General features: G+C 35.2%; 1 protein-coding gene across 1 annotated transcript in view; it reads left to right on the forward strand.

Moving 5' to 3' along the window:
- Positions 1-14,822, forward strand: part of LOC122813203 (BMP/retinoic acid-inducible neural-specific protein 3) — a 1,411,290-nt gene that overhangs the window by 992,766 nt on the left and 403,702 nt on the right. Inside the window, exon 5 of the mRNA XM_044085383.1 lies at positions 11,611-11,716. Within this exon, the coding sequence (XP_043941318.1) occupies positions 11,611-11,716 (106 nt within the window). The remainder of the gene's footprint in view (positions 1-11,610; positions 11,717-14,822) is intronic.

Below are 14,822 nucleotides of genomic sequence, written 5' to 3' on the forward strand. Positions count from 1 at the left end.
TAATTTATATTTAATGCAGCACTATACCTATATAGAACAGGATACATAATATGAGATTTTTAAGGGGAATCACTTTTATAGATATGTGAATGCCCTTTCATGGCACATTCTTGCATGCACATTTGTCAGCAAGAAAATACTGTGGAGGGTATATTAAAAGTTTTGAAACATTAACAGTGTTGCTAAGGAAATTTACTAAGTGATTTTTTTGCCTTTAAGGTGCATAACATTTCATGTTTTAATATCTATGAAAGTGGACTTTAGTTCTAAGAAGTCAAAAACTAGAAAAGCTGGAACTATCACTGACATTTCTGAGACTCTGTTAAAGTATTATCTTGCTGAGCAGACAGATATATAATAAACAACAAATAAGGATAAGGTTTGTTTTGGGGAATGGGTGAGGGTCGAGGAGACTAAATATTTTTCAGTGAATGTTTGATTTCACCAATTAGGCAACTTAATTTTTTTTCTGTTAGTATAAAGACAATAAGAAATCAGATGGCCACAAGGCTTCTTTCAAAACATTTCAGATTATATTTTTGACAGTACAGTACTATAGAAGCTCTTACAGAATTATATAGGCCTAAGAGTATGCTGTGCAGATTTTGGCATTGTATAGGAATATGTAAATAAAGGTCATGCACTTTAATATTAACTGTGGCTGTATGTGTTATTACTTCCACTTAGTTGTATCTTTAAGATTTATGCCTTTACTGGCTATGATCTATGCATTTGTTGCCTTAATTCAGTAATTTCTTTATGTGAATATTGCTTCCATATGTACTCACTCATGATTTACTTTTTTATTTTTCATATTTTTGCACAATCCTACGTGTACACATCCTTTCTGTAACAGCCTCAGTCCACTTATCTTCTAAAAAAAATTAAAATTAAAAATTGAACACATGCAGGTAGAAGACTAGGTTACCATCTACATAAGTTCCCAGATCCTTTACTGGTGAATCAACTTTTAGGGGAGTTTTATTCATGATGTAGCTACATGGGGTGGCCAACTTCCCAAAAGGTACTATAATGCACTTCTTTGTATGGAGGTTTATGACATGACTTTGGCACCAAGTGTTTCTCTGTGTTAGACCTTCCTGAAGGATGTTTTCATATGGAGTGACTCCATGACTGCTCTCAATCATCTGGGAACTTGCTCATCCAGAGTCTTTGCCATTGGCTTTGACATCTGAGAAGTAGATACCAAAGAGGACTGGACCCAGCACAAAGCCCTAAGGGACTCCACTAGTGACCTGGCTCTTTGTCTTGCACTAGGACTAACAGTGGACAGTGCCGGGTAGCAAAGATCAGTGGCAGAAGATAAACCAGCCCTGTTTCTGACTGTTTTCAGCATCTCTCAACTGTCCTTGAGTTTGTCTCATATTTTGTCCTGTCCCTTGTAATTTTTTTTACTTTCTAGTAAATCGTTGAGTAACATAGTCACTCATTAATGTCAGGCTTTAGAGTTGCATGCTTCTTATTGTTCAGAGAATGCATACTGATATAAACCCCCATTTGTGTATTAACTTTTTAAGAGAATATGATAAATATGTAAAAAAAAAAAGCCTGTCCTTCATTTTGATCCATTACCCCCCCCCCCCCCCATCATTTTTGGATTTTTTCAGGATTCATAAACAAAGACTCTGAGAGGTGAGCTTCTGTTACTTTCATAATGTAAAGTGCTTCACTGACTTTCAACACTGGAAAAGCATTTTGAGCTGCTATAATTTTTTTTTCTTTGTAATTGGTAATACATAAAGCAGATCTAGCTCCATGCAGTACATAAAAAAAAACACTTTTTATAATGTGTTCTTGACATGGATGCCTAGGTTCACATTTCAAGCTTCAATACTGAGGTGAATGTTTTGACATCCATGGTTAGAAAAATTATAGGTATAGTGTAGCATAATGTCTGAGTCAAAATACGAAGAACATGGGTCAAATTTAAATGGTATAATTTTAGAAATAATTCCTTACAAACATTTATTTTAAATTGTATCTTCCCCAGCTCAGTTAAGGCAAGCCAGTATATTTGGTAAAAAGCGTATTTTATAGACATGGATTATGAGAATTCAAGACTGCACCTAAGCATGGCATTCATAAAACCTAAAGCTATGGACACTATGAGCAGAATACAAAGCCTAGAGCGGGAACAGAGTCTAATAAGTAGAAGATCTTCAGAGGCAGGAAGTATAGTTTGCATGCTTGCAAAGGCAGTTGGAAGTTAAATCAGAAAACTATGATGGGAGAACAATACTAAGAAAAAAACACCATAACAATTAGTAGAATTAGAGATAGACACCTCCAAATCTATTGTAAATCAAAATGTTGTAACTTCTTGAGATCATTGACCGATGCACAGATTAGATAACCACTAACTGAAAATACTCCAGTCATAATATTTGTATGACAAAAATAATCCATGGCTGCAAGTACATGAGACATATTAAAATAATGACAGATCATAAATATTTGCAAAACCTATTTAAAATCATAGAATTCCTGCATGGTGTTTCTTTTCTCCTTTGGGGTAAATTTGAAGAATGGGATCAAGGATCTGATGGGGTATTCTCTAGGCAGATGCTTGTAATACACTGACAACGGCCCCAGCAGGTCACTGAAAGGACCCTGTATCTTACATACAAAAAGCCACATATACCTAGGTACTTCCTGAACCCTACGATATTGCAGATGAGGCTGACACATGTCCACATTGTCTAATGTAGTCTCCCTATCTGCAAGGTACAAGTTCACAGTGTTTGTTTCATGCAGTCTGCAAAATGTTAAATACAGCTGGATGAAGCAGCACCTCCAAGGGTCATGCACCTTAGTAGCAATAAGTGAGATATACATTCACTAATGCAATGATAACCTCTAACTTTATTTGAGATAAATTCCCTTAGCCTTTATAGAAACAAGTATACACCATGCACAGCTCCAAAGTTTGGATTTAATACATTTATAAAATGCTTTGACATGTTGTTTTGCCTCATTTGCATACATCAAACCACTCATTTTAATAACATTGCTCATTACCATACCATTATATAGACATTAGCTTACAGTCTGCCCATCCTGCTGCTCAACATTCCCTGCTAGCAATATATGTCTTGGCATTCCATGCTAGGGGTATATGTCTCTGCATTTCATTCTAGCGGTACATGTTTTTAAATCATTCACGCTCTGCATGTGTCCACTCATGACTGATATTTACTCACCACAATGCTGCAGAGGATTCTAAGTCTAGCACAATGTCTATAGTAAAACTGAATTTCACTTCAGTCTTTTAATATTATATATTGTGAAAAAATTAACATTTAAATCAATTGTAAACAATTGTATTAAAATGCTGTGCAGTACTTGGCAAATGCATTTGCAGTAAATGTATGTTTATCTTGTTTTTTTGTATCACAGCTGGACAAAACTGTATTGATCTGCACTATGTGGGAGTATGACCTTTCACTTTTTCCTACTACTTTATGACTGTAGATTGGTAGACATAAGTAAGGGGTGTTGAAAATGTACCTTACAGTGGGGGTGCAGTGCACCGTCTGCAGAAATGTATTTGATATTCGTCATTTCGAAAATTAAAAAAAAAATTATAAAAGATAATTCATAGTGCAAAAAGTCAGTTTAACACAGGTAAAGAGTGTTGTGATATATGAATGCAGTCAAAAAGATCATATTTTAATTTTTTTTTCTAATGAAACATTGATGTAATACACCTTTTTGAAGAAGTAGAGTTTCTTTGGATATGAGCCATGTGACTTGATGGGTCTTGGCACTTGTGAGTAAACTTTTGACCCCCCCCCCCTGCATGTCTGTATCATATTTTTTCATTTTCCTAAGGCTTCATGTCTATACTAGTGTCTACGACACTAAAACTTCTGCTTAGAAGAGTGGCAAAGAACTATTTATTTATCTAGTGTTCTGTTTATCACCTTGTCATTTTTTTTTCAAATAATTTTCTATTTTCCAAATAATATAATGTTTAACAATACAATCATCAATAAACAAGTATTATAAACCTTTATATACACTATATACAATTGACCTGAACAAACGAGGAACAAAATTAATAAAATATATGAAATTAATAACATTTATAATATTCAATTAATAAAGTATAAAGTTGTACATTAATTATTTAAGGTTCATTTTTAATGTCTCGATAATACCAAAAAAATGTTCCCAAGGATTGTTTGTCCATGTTTTAGGTGAAATTCTCGATTCCTTCACCTTGATTTCTAATGTTGCTGCTTCTTCCATCAATCTCAAGAATTCTTCCAGAGTAGGTTCTAGTGAAGACTTCCACTTTCTAGTTATACATTTCCTTGCCACAGCTAGTATGGACCAAAGTAGGTATAGATCTTTTTTATTCATTCCAATAGTATCATTAACATTTAAGAGGACTAAAGATTTGGTTAAAATAAAGGTATCTGTGAATACAGCTTGGAGAAAAATAGTAATTTCTTCCCAGAATGTTGTTATATTAATACAATCAAAAAATATATGAGACCAATCAGCTTTACAGTTTAAAGAATATCAACAAATGGATTTATCAAATGAATTGAACTTGGCTAGTTTTTCAGGTATAATACATGCCCTGTGAATATATTTCCATGTAAATATTTTCCATACTTGCAAATTAAATGTTAACAGAACATAAAAGGTTTGTTTTACTCTCAATTGATAGATTAGTGTGACATCCTTTTGCTATGAAATTGAAAATATCTTGAATTAGGGTTAGTTTTATACGTTATCAATATTTTGTATAATTTTGAAATTAGATTTGTCCAATTATAATTGTCGTAAATAACTTCAGATATTAGACTTATCAAATTTGGACTAGTTTTATAATCCTTGTCATTTTTCCTATGCAGTGACTTTGTAGAGTGAATTTCTCCCGATATAGACATCTTCAGCATGAGGAAATCTAGAAATTGAATCATTAAAAAATGTTAATTTAGCAGACCAACCCCCTCCTCCCCATGGTGCCCCGATGAAGGTTCAGTGTTTTATATACATAGCAGTTCAAGGATGGAATACTTCTAGTTCTTGATATTCTTATCCCAAAAGTGGGCATGTTAGTAGAAGGGTGTGTATCACAAAATGTCCTTCTACACAACATCTGACTGGATTTACACCAACACTGTCCTAAGTGGACATCAATGAGGTTCGCTTAACATTCTAGTCACTTAACATTCACTGAGATAGAACCTATCAAGGACGTTAAGGGATGGTTACCTGTGTTCCTATCTATCTGTTTACCATAGATATATTATATAGAAATATAGAATTTCTGGACAACTATTGGGTACTAAATGAATTATCTTTCACTGAATATTTATTGGCAAACAGTGAAGCCAAGAGATATAAACTGTGTTCCCTAATCCTAAATTTCAGGACATTTAATGAATCACATAAAGCAGACCTAAAATATTTCATTAAGTAAATAATTTATGATTTATTTTTGTTAATGTTAGAGTAGTGCTGTTATTGGCTTTATTAGGCTGTATCAGTTACACAGGCATACAACTAATAGGGTTTTATGTATTTTGCAAAGATTTTTCTGATAGTCTAGTGAATGCGATTCTCCTGCAGTTTCTGTCTAGGCAGCTTGAATGCCTTAGAATTTGGATCTTTTTCATTTGAAATCTTTGTGCCTTCTCTAGTTGTGCTATGTAGTTAGATAGGTACTTTCCAAAGGTGGCACTATATTCAATGAGGAGTCTGAAAAGTGAGGAGTATGACAGAAAAAGGGTATCCTTTGAACTGGGTGAGGTATCACATATAACCTCTGCTAGGCTGCAGGACTTTGTGACCGCAGCTTAAAATAGACCTCATTATGTAGGTAGCCAAGTTTCTAATTAAAGTTCATACCGAGTGTAGTCTACAGTGTGATATTTGTGTAAGAGGGCTTTACTGAATGCAACAGTAGTGCAATTATTGGTATTTAGATTGAGACAATGACTGGTACCCATATATTGAAGGATTTTGGAATCATGAATGAGGCTGGAAAATATCAGTATTTTGCAGTTATCTGCAAACTTAGTTAGCCAGAGGCTTTTGATGCTGAACTTCACATCAGAGCTGTAGATCCCAAATAAGGAGGGTGAGGTGCTAAACTAGAGCCCTGAGTAACAGTGCTAATAATATCTTTGCAGCAGGAGGAGATGTATGAATAAACTAAGGTTATAGGTTCATGGATCCATATTTGATTACTAGGCTAATAACTCCATGAAGGCCTTTTTAAGCCTATCCATGCCTTGCTCAGTGAGAATCAAACCCTCTAACATATGACTATGAGATAAACCATTAAGCCAACTCATGTCACAGTAACTCACATGTACATTCTTGCTCTTCATGATGTTATTCTTACAGGCTTTAGTTCACAGATAATTACGAGACTAACAACCCCAAGAGGTGAGAATCAAACCCTGTACCTTGCATCTGTGAGGTAAGCACATTATCCATTATATAAATAAAATGATCAAAGTCATCTCCCTCTGTGGACTGAGGAAAAGGTTTACTAACGTTTATGGCTTCTGGGTTTCATTCATTCACATCCCCATTACCTCCATGCCTCTGTCGAATGGTTAGAAGCTCCTTTTTGTGCTGTCTCTGCCTCTCATTTTCTTTAGGTTCCATCTCCCAACACTTGGTTTCCGGTTCCTTTTCATGCTGATTCTGCTTCTTCCTCTCCTCAGCCTCAAAATATTACAGTTCATGCTGACACTGCTTCTCTCTCTCTCTTCAGCCTCCAGTTCATGCTGACGCTGCTTCGCCCTCTTTGTCTCCTCAGCCTCCAAAGGTCATAGTTCATTCTGCTGCTGCTTCTCCCTTTCTTCAGCATCCATTTTGAATCTCGTTAACTCCAAATGAGTTTTTATGTCCTCTGAGGAAAAGGTGAACTATCTCATCTTGGAAGGCTTTATATCCCAAAGGCCAAACTAAATATCCTCTAAGCTGCTGGTCTGTTCTGTGGCTGTGACTAAGGCTGAGATCATTGCTTCCTTAGTCAGGTTGGCATGCGCCAGTCTTTTGGCTTTGCACACCTTGGCCAATGGGTTCCTTGTTAGCTTGCTATAATCCTCTGTTGGCATCTTTGCCTACTTCCCCTGACTAAACTGACTAAAATTGAATAAAACTGTTGTGACGATGAAACACGCATGTTTATCTTGTGGTTGTTGAGAGTGCACACCTTAGTGACAACTACCCATAGGCTACTGAGCTCAATTAAAATCCCACTGCTGCCACCAATATGTGATGAGCCCTCTTTACTCCGGAGCAGTAACCACTGTAGTGTCACTAAAAGCAGGGATAGAAATGTACAATTTCCCCTAAGAGTACACTGGAAACAGGTTCCAAAACTAGGGCTGGACTATATGCTTCAATCCAGGTCCCCAAATGAGCCTCCCCAATAACAACTGCAAAACATTTTGTCCCAGTTCTAGGTATCTGACACACTCTTAAATGCCTAATATTCACACATACCCTCACTCTTAGGAAAAACTAACAGAGATTTACCTGCTGTGTTTCTTTGCTCAAATTACATTGTAATGGCTGCCACCAGTCAAATACCATAATACCCTTCAAAAGGGGTGTTCAATTTTATTGGGTCAAATAGATAATGAAACAAATGTTAGCATGTATCCCAAGCAGTAAGGCTTTTCAGAGTGGTCCTGGTGCTATCACAATAAGCACAAACACTCTCAAGGTATTAAAAATATTAACTAAATAACCAGCCACAATGAGAGGTAATAAAACATATAATAATAAATAAAAGGACTTAAAACTTGTAAATACTGAATAACTGATTCCAATAAACAATAGAGTTTCACATACAGGACATATAAAAACAGCACTGTAGGATAGATCTCACACCGATTTTAGAAAACCTCTAACTAACTAGCTGTAGTCCCCTGACTGCCTGAAGATTAACAATCCCTATCTAATCTAAATAACTCAGCAAGTCAAGATTATATACTTACTTCTGCAAGGTAAAATGAGGAATTATGTCTACACTCCAGGCTGTTGGCTGTCCACACTGACTGGAACAACTACTCTGGAAACAACTGGACTACTACTACTACTACTACTGACAGCTCTAGAAAACAACTGAATGAAAACTGAACAACTGACTTGGAATCTGCCTTTATAGCAGATTTTTTTTTAAAGTAATAGGATCTGCTATGAGAGTTCTACTCTCTCATATCAGACTTTGAAAAGTAAACAAATAGCTGCAGTGAAGATTTTATTTTCCATGCCCTGCCACACAATAACATCACATCTAGGTCAGCTGACCCTGGCACAACATACATTCAGAATTCTCTTTACAAAGAACATATACAATAGGTCAGGCAGAAGAACACTGTCTGACATTCCAGCATATTTCGTAAATCAGACTTATAATCAAACATACAACTATTTTACAATGTTATAGCTAATCATGATGGCATATGTAGCACAGGGTAATTTACAATTATTTGCAATTATCTCTAAAACTTCAGCCAGTCATGCTAGCACAGATAACAGTATCTAATATCCTTACAGGGGGTGGGAAGTTTAAACAAAATGTGTTTACAAATAAATTAACTAGGCTGGTTAAAACAGAGAAGAACATACCATTAGGAATACCGTCTCTTTAGATATGGTATTACCTTTGAGTTTTCTGCCGTAGGTATATAAGGGTTTTTGCTTAGCTTTTGTATTAAGAGATCATGGACCATCTTGTTTGGTGCTTAAAAGTTACACCAATAATTAACAGGAAATTGGGTTTTGAATAATCTCCAAATTCTGTGAGTTTGTTATAGTTGGGGTGGTTGTTGTTAAGGATAAAAGATACGGCATGTTATTCACATTTAACCAGACAGAGTGACATATAGGGTAGTAGAGGTGGAGGTGAAGCAGGTTAAAAACCACTTTTAGGGCAAATATAATTTGTTGTAAGGAGTTTGTATTTATGAATTCATTTAATCTCTGGGTGTATTACCTTGTAGCAGTATAAACTGACCAGTTAATTAACAAATACCTGAAGTCTGCTTATTTGGGGACACGGCAGGCCACCTTTTGCTAGCAATGACATAGTAAGCACTAAGTAAATTTTGTTTAGATACTCTAAAACCTATAAATGATCTAGAATGTTGCCATGCAGGACCTGATTGAAAAGAATATGGTTATATTTATATTTATTTATTTGACATTTGTTAACCGGGTTAGTCCATCTGAGCTTGTGCCCATTTTCAGAGGAAACCCAGGGAGAAAATCTTGGAATGGAAACAAATAATTAATACAAAAACTATAATAAAATACATTTAGAGAGGTAATATAAAAAACAATATTTTTGTGGTACAGATGAGAGCTTATTGTATACAATAACTCAGATGTCTGTTACTATTTTGCCAATCACACAATGGAGTCAGTTTTGATCATATAAAAAATATATCAAAGAAAGTGACTCAAGCTAATAGCCTTGTGAGTTTCCCACAAATGACAGGGGTGGTGAGGGTTAGAGTTCTTAACCGTTGTGCAAGGTGTTGTAGCCAACTATGGGGCTAAGTTACTATGGCATCTTTTACCTTTAGATTCCTGATTTATTGTATGTTTTATGCCATTAGGTAGAGTTTCACATGTTAAAATGAAGTATTAGGAATGCATCAAGTTAAGCTGCATTAACAGATAAGCCTTCATTCAGGTTAATGGCCACACTCACACAGAGATTTATGAGGTTAAGCATACAAGCTCTAATTCTGACAATGTTTTTAGATGTTTAGAGAAGTTTCCCATGTCTGTTGAAATCAACTCCATAGTAATTCTCCCCTTTACATTCCATAATACTCTTGTAAGGCTCATTGGTCTGTACTTATTATGGTCAATGGAGGGGGTCTCTCTTGTTACCTGGAACTATAACAACTAGTTTCTGGAGATCCAGGATGTATCAAGGCTTTAATAATCTATTATAAATATTTGTAAGGAGTATACTTGACTGTTTTTTGGTTGGACAAATTAGATTTCATAGTCGCATGAAATGAGCACAGAGATGACAGATATTATGTCTCCTAGGATTATTAGACCTGAAAGATGATGGATAAGGCTTACTTTCATTGAAAGTTGCTACTTATCTGTTTGCTACTATTTTAGTTCTAAACTTTAGATCTGTTATGGTGACACTTTTGTGTTCTACAAGAAACAGTCCTGCTCTTCCCCTTTTTTTTTAGGATGTGCATTATTATTGTTCCCCTATACTGATGGCAACTTTTACTTCTAATGAAGCTTTTCTTGTTTTGTTTGTTTTATTGTGTCCTTTTTGATGGACTTAACTATAGACATGTTGAATTCGGTTAATGTTTAAAGACTTTGCATGATCTTTCTTTTCGATTTACAGTTTGATGACTTCATAACTCAAAACATTAAGTTTATTCTAAATTTTTCCACAACAGGTTTCCCTCATGAGAATGAATTTGTTATTGCAGTTGATTAAAGTGCCATGAATGGTTAGCCAGTAAGTTCTAAAAGGAAGATGTAATATAGGGCCAACTTGACTGATACAATGTGATCACTGAGTGTACCAAGTTCTCTTTAGAAGAAATTCATAAAGATTGTATTGCTTTTTAATTGCATTGGATGAAGAATTTTATGCCACTGTGATCAGTGTGAAAATGGGATGGGAGGTTTTTAATTTAGCTCAGTTGGGAGGATTGGGTGAAAGGATATCATCTAGCATGTTGTACCCTTTGTCAGAAATTTACAGTCTGTTTGAAATTATTCACATCTGTAGCCTGGACGTTTGTGCACCCAGTTCTCTGAGACACAGTTTTCCCAATCACCGCAGGAGTAATTTATGTCACACAGGAGTACAATATTTTCTAATGTGGAGGAGGGCTATACATTTGTCATTCTCTTCAGATTACAGGGAGTGATATCTCATTAGAAAGTTGTATTTTATTTATTCTAACTTTAGTATGGAGCTCTACATGTCCACAATTTGTTTCTATAACCATATTTTAAATATAACCATGTATTGTGATACTGTTTAAAACCAGTGACCCCAAATGTGTGCTCATCATTTAAATGTGCCACATTATAAATTAGAAAACCAGAAGCTGGCAACTGCAAACACACACACACACACACACACACACACACACACACACACACACACACACACACACACAGCTGAGTGGTTATTTGTAATTATCAAATTGTACTAGTTCTGGGAGGTAGGGTAGTATTCTAAAATACTGAAATAAAACTTAGAATGTCAGATGTTTATGCCTTTAGGAATGTGAAGGGTATACAGAAAGTCTAGCAATGCTCAAAACTATACTACTAATATGAAGCTCCTATACGAACTTGGCAAGAAATTGGAGTTCTTGACCCAAAGTCTAACACTCATCTGTATTTTCTAAATAGCAAATGTAAGAAAATGTAAATTATCCATATATTCTAGTGGAATTGCTTAGAAAAGAAGTACAAATGAAAACCAGCGGACTTTAATAAAATGATCAAGATTTCTACTGTGTATCCATAAATATTGTTGTGATCTAATATGTCTGTTTTCATTTCTGCTGAATACCAAACAGTCTATTGTTTCCTATTACCCAGGTTACAGAAACTCGGACAGGTCCTCTTGGATGCAGTAACTATGACAACTTAGATTCTGTCAGTTCTGTTCTGGTTCAGAGTCCTGAAAACAAAATTCAGTTACAAGGTATGTTCTAGCCCCCTCCATTGGAGGTTAATTTATTTTAATCCATGTTGAGTTGTATCTTACTCAGCACCATAACCATTTTCATTTCACTGCAGACTGCTCTTAGTTATGATTTATGAATTTGCGCTAAATTACAAAACAGATAAAAGTATCACATAAAATGCTTTTGTTATTGCATAAATATGATATAGAAATATGTCCTTGCTTCTCCTTTCACCATTACTTATACCAGTTTCTACTTTCATTTTTCTCCTGATAGTATGTTTTTACAACATTAATCTCTCTTCTTGGTAAATGCATGCATCTCTCAAGCTTTTTCCAGATGAGTGTGGTTCGCCACCTTGTGAAATATGCAACAATCCATCATTGTGTCATTATGACAACAACTGCAGAACACTAGAGAGATTAGTGATTGTATGCAAATGGTGGGCTATTTTTGACTAGAACCACATTGCTGGATATGAATTATGGCTTAAACTCTGCAGTATGCGTGTTACAACAAACCCTCTTTGTCAATGTCAGTAGATGTGGGAAGTACCCAAACAGATCTGTTTCACTGATATTCTGTGAAATGTTTTCCATAAGGCAGCAATATGTGTGTGTCTCAAAATAAAGTGCATAAAATATAGAAAAAAAATGACTTCTTTATAACAAGATTATCAGATTTTGGAGTAGATCTGCAATTTGGCAATGAATACTGCTACAAAAGAGGCTTCTTTTTTTTCAAGTATCCCTTAAATCCCAGTAGCAACTGGTAAGCTACATTATCAACCAGCTGTGATGAAACACATATTTACAAATACTGAATCATATCAGACACGTAATCTTGATATCAAAGCAGTATTGAGAGTTCAAAATACACATGCCACTTACAACAAACTTTATTGGGAGATTATAGTGCAAACATCTCATCTGCATATCACAAAGGTCATTAGCATACCATTATCTACATATACATTTCTCTTCTCAGTGGATGGGGGCTGTGGTCTCTACAGTGGAAAAGCAGTCAAGCCAATCATTGCAAGGTGGAAAACAATTGTAATATACTGTACATATTAGGTCACAGTAATGTAGTGGTCTGCAGTCTGCACAGACATGAGCAAGTTATTATTATTATCAGTAGCAGTACTAGTATATTCATATAACATGAGGATTTAATCCTAAAAGGTATGTATTGATAAGCATGACCTTGAGAGTGAAGTCCAGATTCATGCATCCATTGATAGATACAAATTTCTAGTAAACATTGTAATGACAGATATTATTCATTTCAGTTTATGACATTTATTTTTACATTTGGGAAAAATAGAGAAAAGAAGCATTAATATTTTTATGATATAGAAGCTGCTTCTTTTTTACATTTTTGTTTTTTCATGAGTTTTAAGAATATATAAGTTGTAAAATGATAGTTTATTTTACGTGCATACATTTATGTTCATTTGAGGGTGAGGTGCTTCCCAAGTAGAGGTTCTTTCCACTGATAGTTCTACTTCATTTTACCCATGCCTAGAGCATGTTTGAATAGTTTGGAATGTTTAATGTGCTATCCTGCTATGGTATATAGATACACCCCCCCACACACACACACACGCATGCATATATATATGCATACATTCGTAAACACACACAGTCACAAGCCTGCACATGCACACACACACACACACACACACACACACACACACACACACACACACACACACACACACACACACACACAGTCACACGCACACACACACATACGCACACATACGCACACACGCACACACACACACACACACACACACACACACACACACGCGCGCGCGCACGCACACACACGCACACACACACACACACACACACACACACACACAGACTTAGCGATACATAGATAGTCAGATACATACATGTTCATAGCCTGTTTTTTGTCTAACAAAGGCTTTCTAAATTTTAAAAGTAGCAGTAGTAATAATTATTATTGTTATTATTATTACTGTTGCTGCTGGAGTTGTTATTACTTAACTTTGTGTGGGAACTCTGCAGAAAAATAATTTTTTGTAGAACTAGTAGCAGTGTTAATTATCATTATTATCACGTCATGTGTGTGCATATGGGCCACCAAAGAAAGAAATGTATTTATTACTCTGATTTCCATGAAATGTGTCTGAATAATAATTCTTACTCTTCTGTGTTATTGCAATAACATTATTATGTAGGTTGCTAATCTACCACATTACAGCAAAATTTGACAGGCGAAGACGAAGTCACAGAGTTTGGCTCTGTACCATCAGTGTGTACTGCTGTAAAACACATTTGAAGGACATTTTAACTTGCATTTCATTCTAAACATATTTTCGGCAGCAATGGTATGCAACACTCTTTTTGACTTTAGTAGGCACTCTAGTAGTGTGTTAAGCTGAGTCATGTAATTTGTAACAATTAGTCTGTCAAGGGAAATCTTGAACATTCTCAGCAAGCAAAGCCTAATTTACATGGTAGAATGTCACCTTCCACAGTGAGAAGACTTCTTTTCACACTATCACAAAACCAGATCGAACTGCAAGTCACATAAAAATAATACATCCTTATTTTCTCAGGATGTGAAATTTTAATTTGAATATTGAAGGCAAAAGCCCCTTGAATTGCAATGACTTGTTACTACAAAAATAGAACTTGCAATGAAAAAGAAATCATGTCCTGAAAACTGGCCTAACAAGTTTGGCCACAGATAAAAGGATAGCAACAGTTATAACTGTTGGAGATAAACTAGTGCAAAGGAAGTGAATAACGGCAAAAAAGCACTGAGACGTTAAAATGGCATTTATAAATCTAACAAAATGTGAATGGTAGAAAAACAGGACAGAATGTGTTTTCTTCAAATGCATATCTGCAATGCCCTAAAAAAAAATTATGATTTATGCATTGCTTCTTTTTGGGTAAGGTGTCATTATGTAATTATGTAATCTAAGTAGTATCCCACTAAAGTATTTCTAAGCTTTGTATATTTTAACACACTTCAAGGTCAGTGAACATTAAAGAAACACTTATTAAAGAAACACTTATTAAAGTGTAGTATAGCACTTTACATTATTTGATTATTAGAATATTAGTTATTTTGTAGTTACTT

Source organism: Protopterus annectens, chromosome 10.part0 (genome assembly GCF_019279795.1).
Source record: "Protopterus annectens isolate FY-2018-M chromosome 10.part0, PAN1.0, whole genome shotgun sequence".
In the NCBI taxonomy this organism is placed as follows: Eukaryota; Metazoa; Chordata; order Ceratodontiformes; family Protopteridae; genus Protopterus; species Protopterus annectens.